The sequence below is a fragment of the Pteropus medius genome, unplaced genomic scaffold (genome assembly GCF_902729225.1).
Source record: "Pteropus medius unplaced genomic scaffold, Ma_sr-lr_union100, whole genome shotgun sequence".
NCBI lineage: Eukaryota > Metazoa > Chordata > Mammalia > Chiroptera > Pteropodidae > Pteropus > Pteropus medius.
Window position 1 is genome coordinate 7,296,295 of NW_024355008.1, and position 23,920 is coordinate 7,320,214.

Here is a 23,920-nt window from a genome sequence, read left to right on the forward strand (position 1 = left end):
ATTTGTAACCTTTGAGCCACTGTTACCAGATTTTTCATAACTAAAAATATTTCGTAGTGCAGTTCATGTTGCAGATGCTTGTGGGAGTCAGAACAGAGCAAGTGTGGGGCTGTCCTGGTTGTCTGGGCATGGGCAGGCCCATGGCAGTGGTGCCTGACCTGAGCTTCTTTCCCAGCCCACCTTTCACTACCTCTGAATATGTTCAAATGGAATGCCCCCGAGTCTCATGTATAGCCGAGGAGAGGTCCTGTATCAACTGGTATAACATTCTAGGTCTTAGGCTCAGATTTTATTTCCATATGACCCACAGTCATATTTATTTGCATGTTATGTAATTTCTATTAAAGATCTAGCCCTCAGGTGAATGCTCATTTCTGTGACGGTTAAGGAGCCATCCTTCTCTTTTTCCCATTGATTCCTTTTTTTCTATTGTAGATATTTTTAAAGAGCTGACCATTTTTATGGTGCTTCATGTAGGAGGTGATTAACTTGAAAACTAGAAGGGATCTTAAGGTCATCCAATTCGGCCCCTTTGATTTACTTATGCAGAAAGGGGAACTTAATGAACATTCTACTTCTCTTGACTCCCAAATACACTTATACCTTTATTAAAAGGAGAAGAAAATTAAAATGCGCATTTAGCCTAAGTCATTTATCGAAAATACTGAAATTTGTGTTTATTTTATTGTAAACTTGGAATTTTTTTCTTTGGTAGGCACAGTTCACATGAGCCACATGTCTGCTTTTATGTAGTCTACTTTTACAGAAAGTGCCAGCAGTATATCTGTTTTCTGACCTGTTATTTCACATTAACAACCTCTACGGAGTGTTATTTCTACACTTAGCCAGCAAAACAAAATATGAATTGTTGTACTGCTCTCAGCATTAAATCTTGACATCCCAAAATTGGTATACATTAGCTCTTATGTATTTTAAAAATGTCCTATACAGACTTGAAAAATGTAAGGCACTAATGAACTATAAGAGGAATCTAAAGGAGGCATTTAAGACTGTATTACTTCTTTCTTGAAATGGTACTGTTCTAAATGTTTTCTTTTTTTTAATAATGAAAACCCTATCTCATATAAAAGGGGGTATCATAGCATGTGCATTGTGGTAGAAAGAATGAATTAGATAGGAATTAGAAGACCTGGCTGCTAGTCTCAGACCTGTCACTAACAAGTTTTTTTTTTCAGTAGGACAAATTGTTTAACCTCACTAGGATTCACTCTCCACAATGGTACTAAGTGTGTATGTGATACGTGTATTTAGAGGTGGGGTGAATGATGAGGTGTAGTAATACACGAATCATAAATTTTATTTCCCCTCTAACACATGATGATTTTATTACCGTGCTATCCTGAGTGGGTGGTGTTATGCTGAAAGTATGATAGTCTAAAGCCCTAATTTTCTGCCCTTTGGGGGGCGGAAAATCTGTAAATCAATTTTGAGTCTTCTAGGCAATACCAAGTGTCTAGTTGGAAATAGAGTTATTATTGGTGATATTTAATCATATTTGTTATTAATGTATATGGAACAGAACTTTGGAGAGCATGCACTAGAAATTGCGCGTCCTTTACTGTAGAGTGCAGATTCATTTTATGTGGCCAGGAAAAAAGGAATCAGTTTGAGCATTGGAAATTACCAGTAATTTAAAGTGACCCTTTTTTTGTTACTTATTTTCATACCATCTCCTACATTTACTTGATCGGATGATAACCATGCGCTTTGTGAATTATCTAGGCTCTTTATTTCATCCTCTCTCTCACCTATGGTCACATCACTGCTTATTAAAACTTTACTTTGCAGAGTATAAATATATAAGGACAGAAAATGAAACCATAATCAGGATAATTTTAACACGTGTAAGCCACCCTAGGCAAAGGTTAGACAGGAGCTGTTTGTAGCTGATGCCTGTAATAGAAATGTTGATGCAACAGTCTACGCAGCTGTTCACTGTTCCTGACTTCTGTTAAAGCGGGTGACCTAAAGTTCACTGTGCTTTCTTTATACCACCTCGAGTATAATTGCCTTGCAATTCATATTTTTTTCAAAATATCAGAAATTTTTAGGTGCTTAGTAATCACATCTGAGGTTTAAAACATAAGCTTATAATCTGTTTAAGCATTTTCCCCATGCTTTTAAAACTCAAAATCACTAATCCATTTCTTGAAACTTCTGCAGATCATAAAAAAGATTGTGTATAGCCTAGAATTAAAGGTAAAATTTTCAGATAAACCGAGATGACCTACCTCTGCCACTGTGTTTATCTTTCCGCCAAGTTCTAGTGTCATATGCTAATGCTTAAGCTAGAGGTTTCTAACTGTAATAATAATGATGATGATAATTAATACTTAGTATTACATTTTAGTTTCCAGAGGACTTTGCATATATTTTTTGTGAAAACTAGTCTTGACAGCAGCCCCAGTGAATTAGGGAGGGCTCATTAACCCCAAATACATGATAAGGAATTGAAGTGTGAGCAACATAAGCAGAAAGGGAATAAACCAGTATTCTTTCCACTAAACCACATGGGCCACTACAGTTTCAATTTTTTAGGCATATCTGTAGATGACCCTCAGTTAGCCCTGATGTTGAAATTATAAATCCTATAAGAAAAAAAAATCCTCAGACTAGGAATCTCCATAAGATTTGTTTCTTTGCAGTATATAAATCTCATTGCAGGGGAGAAAGTCTGGTTTATAGTTAGATTTCCGAACATAAACCACAATACTCAGGCTAACTTGATCTCTTTTCTCAACTTCAGAATAGTTGCTACATAATTTGAGCAACGTCTCCTGGGATCTTAGATAAGGTTCATTCATTTGATTCTTTTTCCTGTGTTCCACTCGGCATCTGACTGCATTTTCAGCTCACAGGAGACCAACCATAGGCAATGAGATTCTGGATTTGGCTGTAATAATTTCAGTGCAAGTTTGATTCCCCTGGTTGGAATGTGAATTCTTGATTCCAGAGCACTCTGTGGTCTTCTGGGGTACAGTACAAAAATCTCACTCCACATTTGGGGAGCAGAGTTTGGAAAACAAGAGTCTCTTATTGCCACATCCTTAATGATGCTCCTGGAGTGAGCTCACATTATCACTCTCAGATGATACGCTTCAAGTGTGTTATGATTATCGTGGAGTGTGAAAACTAGCCCTGTGGACTTGTTTTGCAGTGCTTTGGGTAGGTTTGTGTGTTCAACTACAAACTGAAAGAGAAATGACTAATTTGTTTTTAGACGACAAAGCCTTTTTTCCCCACATTTCCATTAATTTATCAGGGAGAAAAAAAAAAAAGAAACTGGCTTGTTCTCTTGATACTCAACTTCGGGCTTTTTCCCTCTCTGAGCTTTTTTCCATTCCCTGTCCCTTAGCAGCAAGTCTTCATTTGCTAATGTTGCCAGACTCAGATCTGCTGTTCTGTCCAGACAACTACTTCTTTGACTTTAGCCTTCCTGCCTTCTCCAGTTCTTCTGTCTTGGGAAGGGTTCTCCCTAAGTGCTGACAATGAAGGCTGTCATTGGTCTAGGCCACCAGACAAGACAGGATGTTCTGGGGATAACCTGTGGCTCAAAGCATGAAGCAGGACCGACTTTCACTTCCTTTTCCAAACTCTAGCAAGATCATATTACATACTCTTTTCAAATATAGATTGTCTGCTGGGCCTGCGATTACTTCTTGATCTGACAGTGTAGATTCAGAGAAGACGCTGTCTAGAGAGGCGGTATTTCCTTCGTTTTGGTGATTTTCGTGGCAGCCTGCTTCACTCCTTTGTTATCTCCCGGTACACCAACCTCTGGGACCTGATTGTTGCTGGTATCTGTCAGCTGATCTGCCTTTGACCCCCTGGTTCCTTGTCTACTGGTCTCTGAGCTTCCCTTATTCCCAGTCTGCTTTTAGGCCTGAACTGTACCTCCCATCTTCCCTTTGTTGCCATTCCTTGGCTTCTTCTTGTGTTTTTACCAACTCATCTGAAACACACAGGAAAAGGAGTAACAATTGAATAGAAATGAAACCATTTGAAGGCTCACCAAAAACAAAAATGGTAACAGTCCTAGTCAAGGGAGTACTCTTCCCCAGCCTTGTGCCTCTGCAGCTGACTGAAGACTTGCTTTTCCCCTGGTTGGGACCCTGATTCTGGGCTATGTGGCAAAATGAAAAGAATTTCAGGTCTGTGTGGCTCCTTTATAGCAGGGATCCCAAACCCCCGGGCCGTGGACTGGCACGGGTCCATGGCCTGTTAGGAACTGGGCCACATAGCAGGAGGTGAGCAGACATTGAGCAAGCAAAGCTTCATCTGTATTTGCAGAGGCACAAGGCTGAGGTAAGGGCAAGCCCTGAATCATATTTGATTTGTGTTTTTACATCCTTTCTGTTGATGTAATTAAAATTATTTCCCACTTATTTTGGAATGGGCAGCCTGGAATTAACCTCCTGAGGGCAAATATCTTACAAATTCATAGCCCTCCTTTCTCAAGAATGTACCTAAACCCATTAAGGAGCTAGATTAAAATTTTAAATGAAGGCTACGCAAATATTTATACCAACAAGTGCATTTTCACACCTTTATCCTTGCTCTGTTTTTACCCCATTATTACAGCTTTTTTCCTTCCAATGTTATGTATATTGTCTTATTTCCAATGTCTGCCTTCATATCTATCTTCTGATAAGCACCTAAAGTTATTCTCTAGGTTTAGTTTGCTCAGTTTTTCATGTCAGACCTTGATTTTCTGAAGCACACTCCCCTCTTCTTTATTAAAAAGGATTTCTATGCCTGTCTTAAGAGACTGGATAGTTAAAAAATAGAAGGATGCCTCTTTTCCCTGCCCAAGAGTCATTAGGCCACTGGAATAAAAAAAGTCCCAGTCATGAAACTTGACTACGTATATATACCCCTAAATACTTGCTATACTCATAATCTGCATATTCTTGTCTTACTTTGAATTTAAGGGAGTGGAGGGAGAGATGACCTCCTAAGGAAGTGGGTATATAAGACACAAGCATTCTCAACCTGTTTGAACTGGAAACAAGTCTTTGGTGTCAAGTGTGTCCCTTACTCTTGACATAGTGATTCTTAGGACACAAGTATGTGTATTGTTAAATGATTTACTGATATTACAGTTAGAGTCAGGGTACCTAAAACTAACCTTTCCAGGAGCCCTGCTGACATGTGGTACTTCATTACATTATCTCACTAAGCGTATTCACCTGGTCCTAGAATTCAGTGATTAAGGCAGTGTTTCATTATATGCTGGCTTCATCAGTGTTTGCCAGGTCCTTGCTGAACAGTCAGTATGTAAAAAAGGTCAAGCCTCAGTTTTTTTTCTGATCAGTCCAAGCTGGTGATTGAAAGCAGACATTCTGGTGATAACTGGGAATTTAAGAAACACATATTTAATCTCAGTTTCTTCAGAAGAAGAGAAACTTTTTTATCATCCTCTCCAGACCAGCTGGCCAAAAGGGTCTTAGATTGGGCCCCTGACCATATGTAGAAATTGTGGCCAGTTGGGACATCATTTATGCAGATTTGCAAACACTGTCCTCCCCACTGAGAAGATGTTATTCCAATAGCCTTTTAGTTCAGTTAAAGGTGGTGGTGGTGGAGTAGGACTCTTAATTCTCTGTACTTAATGTATCAAAGCAAATATAAATAAATATATTTGTTGAGAGGTATGGGTAATGTTTTATTTTTTTTTCCCCATTAGTACTTTGAAAACTAAACGAAAGTTCGGCGTTCATTCTGAAGTGTCAGACATTTAGAAATGTGTCCTCTCAACAGCAATGTTGGTGCCTTGTGTTTTTGTGTGTGACTATATATGGTTTGTCCTATTTCAGCCATATTTACAGAAGACAAAAACACCACAGAGCCTGCTCATAAGATTAGAAATGCCCCATCCATTCCCTACACTCCAGAGCCAACAGCAGCACAAGAACCGCTGGTGGGCAGCCAAAAGAGAAAAGCCAGGAAAACCAAGATCACACACCTGGTCAGGACAGCAGATGGCCGGGTGTCACCAGCAGGAGGTACTTTGGGTAAGAAGAGGGAGCATTAGATAGAGATAACCAGAGCAAGCAGGTGACCCTCATGGCCACATTGGCCAGCAAATGACTATAAGCGAACTGAAAAATGGGCCTGTTCTGTGGTTTTTGTCACAGTAACATTTTCTCCATCTAGATCTCTCGAGAACTAGTTTTTTTACAGACTCCCAAATCTACATGTTTTAGTCCATGTTTTAAATCATAGATGTTTTTCCAAGAGCATGTCTGAAATTCCTAGAAAGGAAAAGTAATTTTTAAGACTGTCAGTTTCTCCTTCCTTTTCTCAGCATGCACAAAAACAGTCTTGGTTAACTAAATTCCCAAAGATCTTAGGCTTTTAAAAAAAAACTAAATGAGTCAGTATTTCTCCATGGTTCACTGTTCAAGTCACTATGAGCCAGATTATCAAGTATTTAAACCAATGAATTAAGACACCTTAGAAAGCATCCACCACTTGTTGTAAAGCCATTCAGACCATCAAGGGAGCTTAACTTTCAGTGAATTTCTCCATTTTCATTTGTGGCCTGTGGTCTGTTTATTGTTCCTGGTGGCCTCCTTGGCAGCAGAACTGCCTGAAGGCCCAAGTTAAAGAGTAGTATCAGAGAGTGACACTGAGCATCCTCCCTCAAATCTTGGACTGCTGCACTAACTATGGGTTAGTGATCTTAGATGCTGCCTTTCTGCCTTTTAGTACCTCTAGCATCTTATTGTTAACCCTGAAGGAAGTGTCCCTCTTCCACCCTCGTCCAGTTTCCAGAAAGAGGTTAAAAGTCCATAATGACTTCTATAAATTAAAAAAAAAAAAAAATGTTTAAATGAGTATTTTGTGAGAGTAATATTTATAAATATCTGATTTAGATTAATGTAGTTGTTAATAGAGATTTGGTGTTTGCTGAGATAGAATTAGAGGACAGTGAACTTCGTGCACTTGTCTTGTGTTTTGCATATGTAGATTATGAGAATCATAAAGCATATTAAAGACCCCCAATTTTATCCTATCATGTAAGAAATGAAGCTTAAAGAGGTGGAATTTTGTTTTCGAATACTTCAAACAACTAAGTAGAAGTAGGATGAGACAGACTAGAATCTAGTTTTCCTGTTAATCCAGCAGGCCCCTCCTTCCTTCCCTTTCCACTCTAGGTTCTGTTTGTGATTTTCATTTTGTAAATGGTTATAGCCTCACTCTCACTTGTAAGAGTGAAAGATTTTAGAAAATATTCCCTTTTATGTAGAAAAGCACATAGCACTTTCATGTTAATTTAATATATGACATTATTGGCTTTATCAATCATTTTATACAGTTAACATGTTTTAAAAACCATGATAGAGATTTCTCTTCCTTTATAATGCATAATAAAGTGTACTCGCTTCCAATGGGTATATTCGCAGAGCATTTCAGACACCTCTTCATAAATCTGAGAGAGCCCTTTATCTTCCTTCCAAACAAAAATGTATCTTCAAAACAAAAATGATAATTTTTGATCTCACTGGAATTGATTAATCTCATTGAGATTATTGTTTGCCATCCTAAGTGTTTAGTGTCACAACATACTGAATGTCCAAGTTGCCACAGTAGGGAATGGCATCATTAGAAATATTCGGTCGGTTGGGTTTTTAAGGGCCCTTTTACAGCATCTGTAGGCCCCTCTTGCAAGTCTCTTGAGTTTTATTTTGGCCAAAACCCATTTCTCCTTCTCACTCCAAGATGGACCTATTTGTTGACCTTGAATAAAACAGCTTCTCTTCTGCTCAGCTTCGGGGCACAGCGCTGCCCATAGCTGCAGTTGAGCTTAATAAAAAAAATGTTGTTGCTGTGGAAGAAGAGGTTCTGTAAAAGCCTTCATATTCAATGGATGACAAAAGGGAACAGTAAAGAATATCAGTTCATTTCACCTTGTCTGGCAGAGTTTTCTCTGTGTCTTTTCTCTGGCGAGAACAGAGAGATCTTCTCGTAATAGATTTCCCTTTCGTTACAGAAGACAAACCAAAGGAACAACTGCAGAGGAGTCTGCCTAAAGTAACCGCGACAGGCTGCAATGACGAATGCGCACACAGCGCCGAGGCTGCAGAGACGCGGAGCAGCACTCCAGAGATGCCGGCCGTGTCTGCGTTCTTTAGCCTGGCCGCGCTGGCTGAAGTGGCTGCCATGGAAAACGTGCACAGGTCAGTGGTGGAACGCCTTGCTCCACCGGGGTTCTGGGGATCCAGCTCAGCTTCACCCACTTCCATAGAACACAGTTGGAGAAAGCAACATAGAAACCTGAATCATCCTTTCTGACATAATTGGTGATATTTTTCATAATGTATCAGTGTTCATAAGACCTGGTTTAAGAGCACTTTTGTTTATGTGACACATTACAAAAGTACTGTACTAACGAGCAGTGTGGGAAAATATCAGGGACTATAACCAGCCAAGTATTTTATTTTGAATATATTATTCTGTGGCTAGACTTCATTTCAGTAAAGAGCTTGAGAGAACAGACAGACAGTATTATTGTCTAATCATTAAGCATGAGATTTGGGTTTGAGTCCTAACTCTGTCACCTGCAAACTACAAAAGCCTTGAGCAAGATCATTCACCTCTTTACCCTCCATTTTTTTCTTCTGTAAAATGGAGATCAGTGTCCCAGTGCTAGCACACAGTAAGCACCGCCAATGAGGATGGCGTTGGTGGCAGTGATGGTACCAGCAAAAGAAAACAGTGGAAGAAGAGCATCTTGGCATCTGTCGTGGCAGGCAGAAGGCCTGGATTTTTCTTTCACTCTCTGTGTTTACTGCAAAGTAGTTTATTTCTCTCTCTGGGCCTCAGTTTTCTCATCTTACATTGAGCATAATGATATCTCTAAGAATCACAGCGTTCTAAGGATCAGCCAGGATCATAGGTGTGAAAGCTTTTTGAACTTGGTAAAGGCTCACAGAAAGCATATTCAGTTCTAAGTGCATAATTGGGTATTCTGCTATTTAATGGATCCTTTAGGAAGGCAGAAAAGCCTTTTGTAAACTCAGATAGTTCATATTTTTATTGAGAGCGGATTACCCACAGACGAGCTACTTTCTTGGCCTTTCAGTGTGCAGTACAAAAGAGCTTGTACAAAAGAGCTTGAACTCTAGTACAACTTGTATACCCACCTAGTGGGCTCAATTCTCCTTTTTCACACAGGTTTAGGAGGCCCTGACATAAGCCTTGTTTGCATCTTGCTCTTTACCTGTCACATTACAATTCTTGTGCTTCCTCACAGATAGCCTCTAGATATTTCCAAGAAGTCAAATTCCTCTTTCATGTGTACACTGCAAGTGCCTAACAGCAAGTGAATGCTGACAGACATTGTTAAAATCTGCTTTAAGTCTCTTGAGGGAGATAACACAAAGACACTTCTCCGCTCATGGAGTTTTACAGTGGAGTACGAAGGACAAACTCAGACACATACAGAAAGAATTAAGTATATGCCTGAGGAGTACTAACTGCCCCTATAAATTGTGGAAATATAAGAATTCCAAGGGGCGTCATGATTCAGGTCTCAGAAAAGGCCACCACACATTCACCCTTGCTGCTGCCAGTGTTCCCTTGTGAATATGACTGTGGCCATACCATCGCTGTCAAATAGCCTTCCGTGACTTCCACTTTGCAGTAGCAGAGAGCCCCAGCTTTTCATTCTCTCCACCACCGCCACCGCCTCGCCTCCGTGTCCCACAGTCATATGGAATCTCTTGATGCTGTCTAGATAAGCTAATCCCTTTGTACCTCCTCCTTTCAGGCTGCTCCTCCATCCAGCTCTCGTTCTGTATTCTCTTCTCTCAGTCCTCCTGAAAGCCTCTGCATTCTCCGTACATACCTTTCTTACACCAGCTGTCATGTTAGTTTGTAATTATATGTTAATGCTTCTGTCTCCTTCCAGTATATTCTGAAAATAAAGCACTTATTTTATTCTTAATGTCCTCAGCTTCCTTAGTTCCTGTTACATTAGTGGATGAACGAACAGATGAATGGGTGAATGAATAAATGAGGTGTTAATTAGCTAGCAGGCATAGAAAACATGATTTTTTTTTTTTAACCTCTCCATTAGAAAGAATAATATTGCTTACTAGAATTTTACCCCCCATATAACAAATGGTTAGTTTTCTTAATACCTAGAAAGGCAGGATGCCCTCTCACCCCGCATCCCCAAGATTTTTAGTTGTAACTTTAGCCCCCCTACCTGTTAAAGCAGAGCTGCCAGGCTACTCTCTACCTATAGACTTAATGTAATCGTACCTGATTGCACATCAATTAATTATTGCTTAGGCATCACCTGAGTTTCATGATTTAGAAGGGTGATCAACAGTTAGAGGTAGAACTATATTATCTGCACGAATTTGTCACAAGAAATCTTAACATTAGGTTCAGAAACCCAACATAGAAAGTTTTACAAAATGCAGCAAGTTGGAACTTGAGTAAAACTTTGTTGAGAGCCTGTTTATTTATGAGGAGTTTTATAGAGGAAAGTTCATTAAACTTTATCCTAGAATCAGCTCCACCAGGTTGGCCTTTTTTGGCCCATTTTAATGATGGCCCAGATAGTTAATTAGCTTGCCAAGAGCACACAGCCAAACCAAGGTAACATTTGAACACAAGTCTTTGAACTCCAGTGTGATGCTTTAACAAGTACCTCTCATGCCATGGAAAATCACAAAGAACCTCCCCTAACCTTTCCTCTGGACACTGGATCCATCAGTTGCAGCCACATCATTCTCTCCCATCACACTCCTGACTCCTTTTTCCAATGATTAAGCTGGGCTTTCCACTTCAATTTCCCTGTTTCGCTCTCACTCTATCTTTGTTTTCTAGCTTATACTCTTTCATCTTTCGCTTTCCTTTTTTTTTTTTTTTTTCCCCCGTTTCCTTTCCTGAGACTTATTAAAATTTTTTTGGCTTTCGTAATATTACATTTTTAATCTTAAAGGTAAAAAAATATTACTGTAATTTCATCTTTCTTGAACAGATTGAGCATATTGAACAGTTGGTACTTACAGCATCCCCACAATGAATAAACAGATTAATCCAGGGATTTGATTATAACACACGTTTTGTTTTTCTGAAATCTTAATATCTTAGGCTAAGTGATCATTGGATTCTGAAATCCCCAAATGTTGTCATTTATCTCCATTATTTTTCTTATCTGTGCATCAGGAGAATGAAATTGGATATAGTTATGGAGCATATGTAATTTGAATTTTAAAATAGCACCTTTTGTTATACATAATCTGAAGATACTATATTGAAATGGTCAAACCAATGAAAATATTGCTTTTATACCTCCTCCTCTTGCTGTGTCACCCATTTTCAGTGCAGTGATGTGCACTGCAGACCACCGTAGGCCTGAGCAGTGGGCGTGCATCGTATGGGCTTCGTAGGCCTGTTGGGAGATGTCAAAGAGGTTCCCAGTCTTATCTTTTTAGAATGAGAACCTCCGTAGAAATTACCAAGAATTTTGAACAGTTTCTAATAGTTTTGTTATAACCATGAAATAAATTATATTTTTATCCTACTCATTAAACAAAAGCTGAATGAAAAATCAGCTGTGTCCCATGTATTTCCAGTTGATTTTGGCCCAAGTTGACTGGATTTTCTCACACTCTAAAATTCAGTTGGTACTAGCCTTCTTCCCCCTGTATATTTTCTCTACATACGCCTGTGAAACTTTTTTTTTTTTTAAGTTCGGAGGGTTTCATTGTTTTCATTTATTTTTTCAGAGTCACTGTCCACCTCCTTTTCTTTAGGAACCATTACTTTTATTGGCCTTAAGTTTTAAATTGAGTTTATTATTATACAGCTTAAGAAATGAGCCTGAAGATTATCAATTAGTATAGGAGAGTTTTCCCCTAAGGCAACTCAAGGAAAGGAACATGTCATTTTTTAATATCAGTAGATCAAGAAGATTATTGTCCCAGAACCTCAGCCCTTGATGTAAACTTTCCCACTTAGGGAATTTCCTCAAATCCATTGGTGCTTTTGGTTTTATCTTGACAATATTCAGTTGAGGACAGAATATGTTGTTGTGTTGTTTAAGGGGAATTGAGATAAGAAATCCTAGAGAGAGAGAGAGAGAGAGAATGCTCTAGAGACAAAATCGGTTTTGATTAAATGACATAAGTAAAAAGTCAGCAGTAGTGATTACACAAGATATTGGAAAGCTCTTTGTTATTCATCATCCTCTCCTATTTGTGATAACACACACTGAATAAGTGATTTCTTTTTTTCTTTTGCTTTACAGAGGTCAGAGGTCAACTCCGCTCACCCATGATGGCCAGCCAAAAGAAATGCCACAGGCTCCTGTACTTATTTCCTGCGCTGACCAGTGAAGCGCCCTTTAATTGTAAAACATTGTGCTTTACCTACTACCCTAGCCTTGTCTTTACCGAGGGATGCTAGTGAATCCATGTGGTGGAAAATATAGACTGCAAACAAGTGCTTGTTACCCTACACGGCCCAGATTCACTTGAAGCAGAAGTTAGCCTCCTGGGCCCATTTGTTCTTTCGGAACTCAGATTCTTTGAGGGTGATGTTATCTGTCTGATAATGAACAGAAATGGAATGATCCTAGAGCTTTGCTTTCTATTGAAGGCTTTTGACAGTAATAGGTGGTAACTTGGTAAAAGGCTGCCTTTACTGTAGCTCATCCAGCATCTCTTTTACCAACCAGAGAGTGTGAAACTAGTTTCGTATAATACCTAGTTATTCTTTCAAAACAAAAAACAAAAAAACAAAAACTGACGCACTGCACTAGTTATTATTAGATATTCTTAGTCTTTTTTGTACATGGAGATTTGAGTTATAAGATGGTTTATATAATAGGTTATACCTACATTTATATTGTAGAATAATATTAAAAAGCCTGTTGCGAGACTCCCACGCAGCACGGGCAGGCAGATGTACCATTGTTAGCGGTGTATGCTCGGCCTCGTGGTCCATATATTCTGCACTTTTATATTTGCCACCAGAGTGGTAGTTTGCTGGCAAAAAAAGAGAGAAAAAAAGTTACAATTCTTACAAGCAGAATTTTTTTCTTAGCCTTGAGTGACCAAGAAGAATTTGCTTGGGGCAAATTGTGGCAAATATTTTCCCAGACAGGGGAAGAGTCCTGCAGATTACTGATTACTGGTGTTTTCATGCCTTGAGGATTCTTTTATTTTTACACAAGGGTCGAAGTGACCAATGGATTGTTCATACAAACAAGAAAAAAAAAAAGAAAAATATTATTCAGAAGTGACCTTAGTATTACTTCACTATTCTGAACACATTGAAGACACTCACTTCGTGTGGACGTTGAGCCACAGACCTTTTCCATCCATCCCAAACTGGACGGGTAGCAATTGCTATGCACAGCCTAACTGGCACTGCAGGTTTTTAGAGCCATTTTGAGTTTGTGTTGTTAAGGAGGTATTGAGTAACTGATAAGGGAGGTGTGCCTGACCAGAGTGGGAATGTCAGTCATAGACCCACCTGCAAGTTTCTGTTTCCTTTTTGTGTTTTGTTGCTTTTGAACATAAAACCAACCATCATATGCCAGTGCCAAGTGGATTAACTGGCTTAGAACATTCAGCATATCGACTTAACCACCTGACATTCACAGTGTCTTGTTTCCTAGCAACAGATGCAAAGTGATAAATCAAAATTAGTCAGAGGCTACAGATTTTACAGGGTATTTGTACCATAGCACAAAGTATTTCCCCACTCTTACATCGTAGCACAAACTACCAAATTTCAATTATTGGATTCCAGCAATAATTTTTATTGGTTTTCAAACTGGCGGAATTTTGATAGTGTTAGCTCAAGTTTGAAGCTTTTGAATTAGATCTCTAAATGATGACAGTTTACAAGGTTTTATCTAGCTTTCTTATTTATACTTGACTGAATTGTAATGATGATTTTTTTCTAATCGTAATTTGACCTAATAGCCATATGAAAAATGACTCTAGTAGTACTAAGTTTAGCTTCTCACTGTTGTAGATATTACTACACTTTCAGTGCTGGAAAATATGTGCAACATACTAACAGAGTTGAAGAAGCATATATAGAGAGAGGTTTTTTTCAAAGCAGGTGAAGAGGACAGCAGAGCATTGGAACAGTGTTCTCCAAAATACATACTCATTGTGGGTGTGGAGGAAGAAGGAATTAGTAAGCAAGGTTAATCAGAGGTTAAAGCTTAACCCCATTCACATAGAAATAAATCAGGTGAGCAGCCCCAGATTTCAGCATAATGTTTTTACTACAATGCTGTTTTATTAATATTTTCTAAATGTCAAAACACAAAGTGAATGTGTAGAAATTGCTGGGTCCCAGTGTTGGTGGCTGTTGGGAGTTTTTGGACCACTTGCTAGCAATGATTTTAAAATTATTAGCTAAAATCCAAAAAAAAAACCAAACCAACAACAAAAATTGTATGGTGCAGAACATGCATCTTGACAATGGTACTAACTTGTTATTCTATAGAACACGTTAGAATAGGTCTATTTTTGCCAGAGCACCCTTCTTCAGTCCTCTGATTACATTTCACTAGAGTTCCTCAAGAGATTGCTGTATATTCATGGGACCTTTTTTTAAAAAGAAGCAAAGCAAAAGATTACTTTTTTCTATGTGATTAATATCTTACTTGATCTGCTTTTCCTAAACCTCAGTGGCTTTTCCCTTAGGCAGGGGTGGGAGGGGGAGGGCAACAACTGGATATGACTGTTTTCAAATACTTTAAAAAAAAAAAAACCTTTTTGTAGAAATGCTTAATTTTTAAGCGGTTATTTAGGCACTGAGAGTAGCAGAAATCCTGCAAAGCTTTATAGACCTTTAGACACTCGCCTTGTCGTTTCTCTGAGTGGAAGTCTTGATTTCAATATTAGTGCTTTTGTCATGCCCTGAATCCTCTGGGAAGGGGTGTCGGTATTTTCAAGTAACAACATTTGTTAGCTTGAATATTTCAGACCAACATGTAGTCCCTCCACCTTTATCATTTTCATTTCATTTCTCTCATTCTTCTTTACTTTGGAAAATCGTATTGCTATGGCGTGTACCTTAATCTGCCGGCAAACACCATCTACACTAACATTTGTTTCACAAGCATCCTCAAGAGAAAAAGTTGTTGCACCTTATGTATATCTCAAGCAAACCAAAATATGCTCTTCTGCTATGTTTTATTCTAAATTGTTGTATCATATCTTTCTGAAACCATTCTGATTTAGTTGAAATTATCAATATTTATGCTTTTAACCTTAATTTCCAGATTCAAACCTGTATATAAATCTTTTGAAAAAAACTGTCCTAGCCCTTCTCTGTGATGCTGGAAGTGGGTGATTTAGTCTCAGATGGAGACACAGTACTGTTTCAGTTTCCTTTAGTCGTTTATTTATTTAGTTATTCCGGATATTTCCTATGTAATTTTGAAGTGTGTAGAGTATATTATAGTAACTGAAGCTGAAGCTCTAAGAAGCTGAGTGAAAGAAAAAATACTGTAAGACATCCTTTTAAAGTTTTTATTTGTTTGGATACTGTAATGAGATCGGGAAAAGGAAAAATATGTCCCACAGCCACATTGAAGGTACAGGTTCTTATCCCCAAATTAGGTTAGTTCCCAGATTTTTAGATCAAATCTATTAATTCATTAAAGCCCCTGTTGTGATTCTGACAGTCTCTCCCCCACCCCCACAAATATCAGGAATATTTTATTTAGTTCTGTCAGATGAGCTTTCTACCAATGCCATCTCAAAGCTGAAATACTGACATCATTCCCATGTTACCGCCGATACTCCAGTTCCTGCCATTAAAACTGCTGGAGAAAAAAAAAAGTGATGGAACACTATGAACAACAAGGAGCATCTGAATGGCCTAGTTATTTAGAATCCAACATGTCTGATCCTGTTATTTTCTTACATGCTACTCTGCCGAAGTCACAAAATTTTGTTTGCACTCTGCAGTCGTTGGCTCATCGTATGACAATGTTTGCATCTCTGTAAAATCTGAAGCAAATTATAAATTGATACAGAACCAGAAGGAAGCTGAAAACTGAATGACATGTTTTGTTTATACAGTATGTGTGGGGGAGGGGAGGGATGGGAAATATCAAATTGCTGTGTTCCAAGTTTGGCATTTGGCATTAATGTGAAGCAGTGGGACCATGCTGCCTGCTAAACTACTGTATGAATCCTAAGTGTTCTGGAGACCAGCAGCTAGAGGCTAGAGGCTGGAGGCTGACATCCGTACACCAGAGGAGAGATGCCTCCTCTTCACAGAGAATCAGGAAGGCAGAGAGGAGAAAGGCCTGGATTCCTCGTTTATGAAAGAAAAGTTGGGGTGTATGTGATAACTCTCGAGGAGATTCAGCTTTGATTGCACTGCTCCACAGAGCCCTCAGATAAGGCCAATCCTAATGGGCTACCTCGGCTTTAAAAGTTAATTTCAGTTAAGTCGTTTCAAAGGTTTGTCTTTTGCTTCTACCCTCAGTGCCACTCTTTTCCACTGCAGTGTTTTGACTTCACAAACCACCTTCTCCAGAGAGAACAATGTATTGCTGAAAATGGGCAGTAGAAGCAAATGCTGTTATTACATTTGACATATAAAGTATTCAGAGTAACTGCTAGGTAGGTGGCAATTAAATTTTAGCTTTCCCCACATAGGACTTTGTTTTGCACCTTATGAAGAGTGTACTAATTGTTAATTAGATGTTGCTTTTATTTATACAAGCATTCCCAAAGAATTAGATTTGGATTTTGTTTTTATCTGAGTTTGGGACTTTTAAAAATTATCTTACTTAGATTGACTAACATTATACTTATAATAAAAAAAGAAACAGTTGTTCACTTCATCTCACCAGATCTGTCTGGTGAAGTATTCAGGGTTTGATGGACTGCTTTGCTTTAGTGTAGAAGTGATACTAAGTTCATTATACTCCATAATAAATGACCTTGTCCTTTTTACTGGGGACATTATCTTCCTTATGTTTCAGAACAAAGAAGCAACAAAAGAGTGAATAATAAGAAATATTTCTGACTCCCTCATCCACCTCCATGTGCTTATACTATGCTTCCTTTAAAAATATACATATTCTCACACAAAAAAAATATTTCCTCTACTGGCCAAATATTATTTGTGGTGGAAGAGGAAACCTTGTACTTACTTAAAAGTCCTTATGGCCACTGTTTTCTTGGGGCAGTCAGTGGTCAAAATTGATCCTGCCCTCAAATCGATTTTCTTGCACAGAACTAGTTGTGAACATACCTACTCTTTCCAAAGATTTCTTAATAGCTCGGGCCAGGACTGGTTACTGAGTAACAAGGACCTAATTCAACGCCTCCAAACCCTCCCACCCTCACTGCAAATCTTACCTCACAAGCTCTAAATCAGAGGCGTGCATGCTTCACGAACTAACACCGAGTTCTCTTTGTGGCCCCCGGAGGGGCTGGCTCCTGCCCCACTGACACCTCACATTGGTGCCTCAGGCTCTTCAGAGTGGCAGAACTGGGGCTAGGGAAGGTTCACGATCTGGAGGTCAGCACATGCTCAGCAACATTTTTCTCGTTTCATTAGCACTAAAGTCTTTTGCCCTCAGGAATTTGTCAAAGAATAAAAACCACCTGAGATTCCACATGCCAGATTATGAACTTCCTCATAGGTTTGAATTGCTTATTTGTCATGATTAATCATAGCTTCATTTGACCACCAGGTCTCAAGTCTGTTGACAGTTTCAGCATGATCGAATCGCTCATTTGTTTTTGTTTTTGTTTTTGTTTTTGTTTTTTTGCTTTCGGAAATTGGCTTGGTTCTCTTTAGAGTTGGTGTAAACATGCCATGTAATAAATGATTTCCACTTAATGGTACAACAGAATTATTGCTTTCTTAGATGTATGTGTAGTAAAAGTCAATATACACATTTATATAATTTCTTTCTTCAAAATCTTATACTTAATTTGATATTTCTAAAAATTGCACATGTAAGTCATGTGTATAACATGCTAAAGTACTTTAACTGTGATCTTAAAAATGAATAAAAATATTTAATAAAAATTTGAAATATTTTAAAGATATTATTCAACTATATTTCTTTATGTTCACACTCCTGGCCATAGAGTATGTGTTTTCAACATGCCATGTTCACTAAAAGCAGTAGGGAAAAAACACTTTCACAAAAGGGAGCTACGTCAGAGCATCAGTGATGGTCTCCCCTAGACTGTTGGTTGGTCTGAGACCCACCGTGGTCCGATCAGCTTCTGTTGCTTTTCCCTAGTGAGCAGAAATCAACCAGACAGAAGGAAGATGTGTTTCAGCCTGCTCCTCAGGATGAGAATCCTTGAGGTACCTCCCTGTGAAAAGTATGACCTGAACATACCATCTTGCCATGAATTATAACAACTTATGGAAGTGATAGCATTCAGACCATATAAACCTAAAATATAAACTCAGACCTCAGATGTGCTGCATATGGTGTTCCTGAACCTTAGAAGCTTGAGTATGGTTTATTTTTTGAGAGCATGCATTCATACATACACACACACACACACACACACACACACTAGAAATACATGTATAATATAATGATATATCAAGTAGGCTTTGCATTCAGACAGGCTTGGCTTCAAATTCTGGCTCCCATTTCCCACTGGATTCTTCCACCTCTCTGGACCACACTTATCTAAACAATGATGTTGATAATACCTCCTTACACCATTGCTAAGATGAAAAGAATAGCTATGAAAGCTGGCGTGGGGCCTGTAGTAGAAATGCTCATTAAATGATAATCATTGATTTTAATATTTTTATTCCAATTCTATGATCAATATTGAAAACACACTAAGTATAACTTTTTTAAATAAACTTTTAAGGGGCTGATACATTAGGGGTAAGCTGTTTGAGGAGATATTGGTGTGGGAAACTCAGTAGGTTAAATCACACAGCTACCTCATGCCTCTATAACACTAAAAGATCTTTCAATAAAATTTGTCTACCTAATGAATTACACTCTGATACTCCAATGCACTTCCTTTGAATTACTGAGAATCAAACGTGGTGGGCTCCATACCAAAGAATATACATTGTTCGAAAAAAGGAAGGCAACAGTATACGTGTGTGGTTATATGGTCCTATGTGTATTAGACAATTACATCTTTTGGGATAGGACGTGAAATCTCTTTAAAGGAAAAGTAAAATAGTTCTTAACAAGTAAACTAAAACTAATATTACTCCATTCCATGTGTACAGAAAGAAGAGTCTTTTTCACCTTTTTGAAATAATGGGAAAACATGCAAATGTAGGCTAGCATCTTTTAGCTCCATGTACCCATTACCCAGCTTCAACCAGTAACATTTTTCTCAATTCTTGTTTCATGTCTTTTACTCATTTTTCTCCATTTCATCCCTCGACTCCAGATATGTGTATTCCAGAATTGTGACTTCATGTGTAAACATTTCAGATACGGCCTTTAAGAACAAATCTTTTGATATGAATTATTTTTCACTATTTATGGCCTCCTCACAATTTCAAAAAATATGTTTTTTTCATGTTTAAAGCAATAGGAATCCATGAGCTACAGAACACTAGTGCTGGGGTGAAGATCATTTGGAATTAGAAAACACTTTAAATTGAATATTTCTACATTTACCTTTCTTGAGCCACAGGTAAACAGATTTTAACTTGATCAAAGAGAGCCTTTCATTAGCATTTTTTGGAGAGGTGGGGGGCGGTGGGGAGGAGGCACGTATCTTTCCATGATCTTTGGTCTTTTCCAGACTTAATGTCTAAAAAGGCCCAAGTGTTAAAACTTTTATGATTTTATATAAAACTTTTATAAACTTTTGTATGTCCTTTACACTTTTCCTCCAACCCTGTTCCCACTGAGTTTTGTTCCTTCCCCAGACTTACAAGAGTGAAATCTATCATATGGGAGAGGTAGAGACAAAATTTTAGATGACTTCTGGAAGCCTGGTGCCAAAGATTTTTAAAATCCAAAGTTCTCAGTTAACAGGCCAGAAATTAAAGCATAAAATGAAATGTCTTGCTGAAAGAGAGAAAATAATTCTTACTTTAAGGCTCACCCTTCTTGGAGATCCCTTACCCTAGGGAATTTTACCAAAGGTCATTTTGTCTCAGGGTTGTGCATTGCAGTCAGAAGAGAAAAATGTGAGGATTGAAAGTGTCTCTAGCATAATGGAAAATGAAAGAGGAAAAGAGAAAGTTTATACAAATAGGTTTTTAAAGTTCAATATCTAGAAGTCAAAATGGTTTTAAAGCCAGCATGAAAATATTTTCAATAAGTATATTCGAGTGATTATTTTTCCTAATCTTTTCTACTATTGGGCATCATGTCTGTGGTGCTTATAAAAAGCAAATTAGATATAATTCATATTTTGTAGAAATAAACGTAGGTACTGAAAAAATATACAAACAATAGGAATATACTTGGTATCTATGAAAATAGGTACTGAGTTACTGTCTATTTTGAAGCATTTATCGAAATATATTTAATAGGAAGGCAGTAGTGATAGAATTAAAATTTTTTCCTCCAAGACATAACCCTTGAGAAAAATACTGGAGAACTTTAGATGTTTTGTAAAACAGTTTTAAATTTTCACTTCTCCCGTACTATATCTTAGCTTGGGTATTTATAGCAGCATATTAAACATATAAGAGCAATATTGTTCACAAGTCGTCAAAAATCTAAACTCTGTAAAAAGAATATGAAATATTCAATGCACTGATGCTAGCCTCACCTGCATTAAACCTGTACTGTATGTCAATCAAAATCAAAACTATTGTTAGAATAAAATTGCTTAAAAACAGCCTCGTTCCACTTCTCTGTTTGATAGCCCATGAAAATTATTTTACCTCCCTTGTTTTGGAGGTAACATAAAAAAATTCCCCTACCCTTACCTCATGTCCGTTAAGTTGCTTAGGTCTTGCTACTATCACAATCCAGTCATTCAGCAAGTGTGCATTGGATGCCTACTATTGAATACCTACGAAGTACCAACAAGATAACCTCCTGGAGGTGTACAGTCTAGTGAGGGGTTAGAGATTCTCCATTGAAATGCAACACAGATGAGGTTGCTCATGGAAATCAAAGGCTGTCAGGAAGAAGTTACAAATAAACTCGTGAAACTTGATAATAGGCATTCGGAAGACTTTAAGGAAAAAAACAATGGGTATGAGTTATTGTTCCACTTTGAAAGAGTTTAATTCTTTTAAAGCTCTCTTGTACAAGAGATCTTAGCACAAGAAAAGAAGGCGCTGCTAAGACAAGGCCACAGCTGTCTGAGACTGACAAAATGTGATAAGAGTCTTTGGGGAAGATCCATGATGCAAATCAGTGTATGTTTCCTTTGTGTGTGTCCTGGGTTAGGGAACATCTGGGCTGTATTGATTCCAGGACTGATGTCGTGCAGTTAGCACATCAGCTACAGCTTTTGCATGGCCTAGAAATATCTGAAATTGTAGAGTCGAGCAGCACAGTTTGAGCATTTGGCTTTAATTGGAGAGAATTCTGGTAGCCGGATAGTGTGGTTCCCTGGCTTTCTTTTTCTTCCTTTGCTGTATCCTTCCTTCTTCACCTTAGTCCCAACTCTTGCATATTGTTGAAAATTTTTTCAGTCTTGGCATTGTTCTTCAACGATGGCAAGCACACCCTTTCCTATCCCCCCAAAGCTGCTTTAGATTTCTCTTTGTTTTTTAACTTTTTTCTCCACTGGGTTTTATGCAAGGGTGAATGACTCAATATAGCCTGTGCTTCAGGAAGATTCTTGGAGTAAAAAGGAACTAGTGATGTGTGCTGCTGCCATTTTAATTTGGGTCTAAATTTGGCATGTGAGTCTTCCTTTGCTAATCCTCAGCCTTCAAAAGGACTTTTCTACAGGAAATACCCATTTATATCCAGGACTCTGAGGGATTACTTCCCCTTTGGGTAGATTGAAGGCTGTGTATCTACTCTTTAAACATCCATCTCAGTATGGCCAAATCTAAACTCCCTTTTAGGCATCAGTAGTTAAATTCTTTTAACTCTGGAGTTATCTGCTTTAAGAAGTAAGGTGATCTCTCTTATGCAAACTGCACTGTGATTTATGGAAGAATTCAGAAAGATTTTAGAAAATTAAATAGTTAAATTTGAAGTTCATCAGGCATCTGTGGCCCCTGAAGACTGTCAGTGAGATCTGGGTTGTCAAAAGATTTCACTGGTCTTTTTCCCCCGACTTCCCAAAGATCTGATTTTAAGTGAGCAGGTCACATATGGAGCAACATTTCCCGAGGACCTAGCGTGTGCTGAGGGCTGTGGCTGAAACAGCAGGGAAGATCTCGAAACACCTCCACAAGCCTACCTGATATGACACCTGAAATTCGAACGGGAATGCCTAAAGGTCGACCGTTAAGCATGCCACAGCCCTCCACAGGACACTGTTCAAACTGGAATCAGACCAAGATTTTTTTCTTTTATGTGTGGGCATTTATCCATGTGAATTGCTTTTTTTGGTTTTCTCTTTCACTCCTACCCACACATCCAATATTCCATATGCCTTCTTTTAAAAAACAAATGGTTTTCTGGTCCGGGTGTGCACTTTTCTCTTCCGAGTTGCCTTTGTGTGACATTCTAGCCTGCCACCATCGCCACCTGCTCCTCAGCCAAAGATCTATTTTAGATAGAATCTGTCCCAGCTTTTGAGCCTACTGCCAGGAGCAGTGCCAGTAATTGGTGGTGGCAAGATGAACTGAGTCATAAATTAGCTGATGAATAATATTTCCTGGGGAAGAGCAGGCCTCCACCCGCTGTCAAAGAGAAGTCAGAACCGACCACGTGGCAAGATTGCACAGCAGGTGAAGTCCTAGAAGACACCCCAGTCACAGAACAGGAAACCGTTTTTTCTCCAGTGGTTCACCTCTCCCTGCTGAGAAGCTCTGGCTGCCATCACAATCCTCCAAGATGTGGAGAAGCACAGGTTTTTGAAATTAAACTGTTACAGATGAGCAATGAAATCACTTCTTGGTTCCTTTTATTTTCTTCCTCGTCAATTTTATATTAAGGTTAAAACTCTTTAACTTGAACGTTAACCTCAAATTAGCTTAAACCACTTATCTTAAACCACTTGGCTTAAACATACCATATACACGTACCGTTCTCAGTCTGAAAATCAGGCAGCAGGGTGATTCATTTTCATGTAAACAATGACTGATCTTGTATCCCCAGGATACAAAATAGAAGCCAAGGAATGGACACTTCTCCTCCCACCCTCTTAACCTATTTTAAAAATAATATTTTGTAGCACTTATGTTGGACTTATTACCCAGGATGCTTAAATAGAATTATATGTGTTTCAAATTCACTCAATAGCCTGATGCACCTTTCCAGTTTAAATATATATATATATATATATATATATATTTTTTTTTTTCTCCTCAACTGCCCATGAGCTGCTAGTTTCACCGAGCAGTCTCTGCTCGAGGTGGCATAAACCTAATTATGTTCATGTCTATAGAGGCTCTTTTTCTTTGACATCCGTACCAGATAAGCGTGACTCAGTTTACAAATCATTTGAAGAGGGTCTCTTCTCAACCTCCTTGCGTGTCTTATACCTGAGTTAGGCACCTGTTCACGGCTGGCGGGCTCCTTCCCAGATCAGTAGGCACACCACTGCCCTGCAACAGGGACTCCAGGGAACCAGAGAGAGCAAGGAACTGCCAGACGGTCTGGGTTCATTTGTACTTTGCATTTGGCTGTTATGGTTATCAGCCAGAGAATATTCTCCTGAGATGGCTGAGACTGGGTCTATTTCAAATGACTTCAAAAGGACAACGCTGTCATCGCATACTTGAGGAAATTGCCAGCTATACAGAGGAACGGAAGTGACATTCTGAAATGTGATAGTGAAGCATGACT

The 23,920-nt window shown here is 38.5% G+C and overlaps 1 protein-coding gene across 21 annotated transcripts in view; it reads left to right on the forward strand.

The window, feature by feature from the left end:
- BBX (BBX high mobility group box domain containing) overlaps window positions 1-18,089 on the forward strand; it is a 245,057-nt gene extending 226,968 nt beyond the window's left edge. For 9 of the 21 annotated variants that reach the window (XM_039856878.1, XM_039856880.1, XM_039856883.1 and 6 more), the window contains 3 exons: window positions 5,838-6,035; window positions 8,018-8,204; window positions 12,293-12,501. In XM_039856878.1, coding sequence (XP_039712812.1) covers window positions 5,838-6,035; window positions 8,018-8,204; window positions 12,293-12,380 — 473 coding nt within the window. In that variant the 3' untranslated portion in view covers window positions 12,381-12,501. Of the gene's footprint in view, window positions 1-5,837; window positions 6,036-8,017; window positions 8,205-12,292 lie in introns of all 21 variants that reach the window. The other 12 variants (XM_039856879.1, XM_039856889.1, XM_039856871.1 and 9 more) reach the window with 9 other exon arrangements.
- The last annotated feature ends 5,831 nt before the right edge of the window (window positions 18,090-23,920 follow it).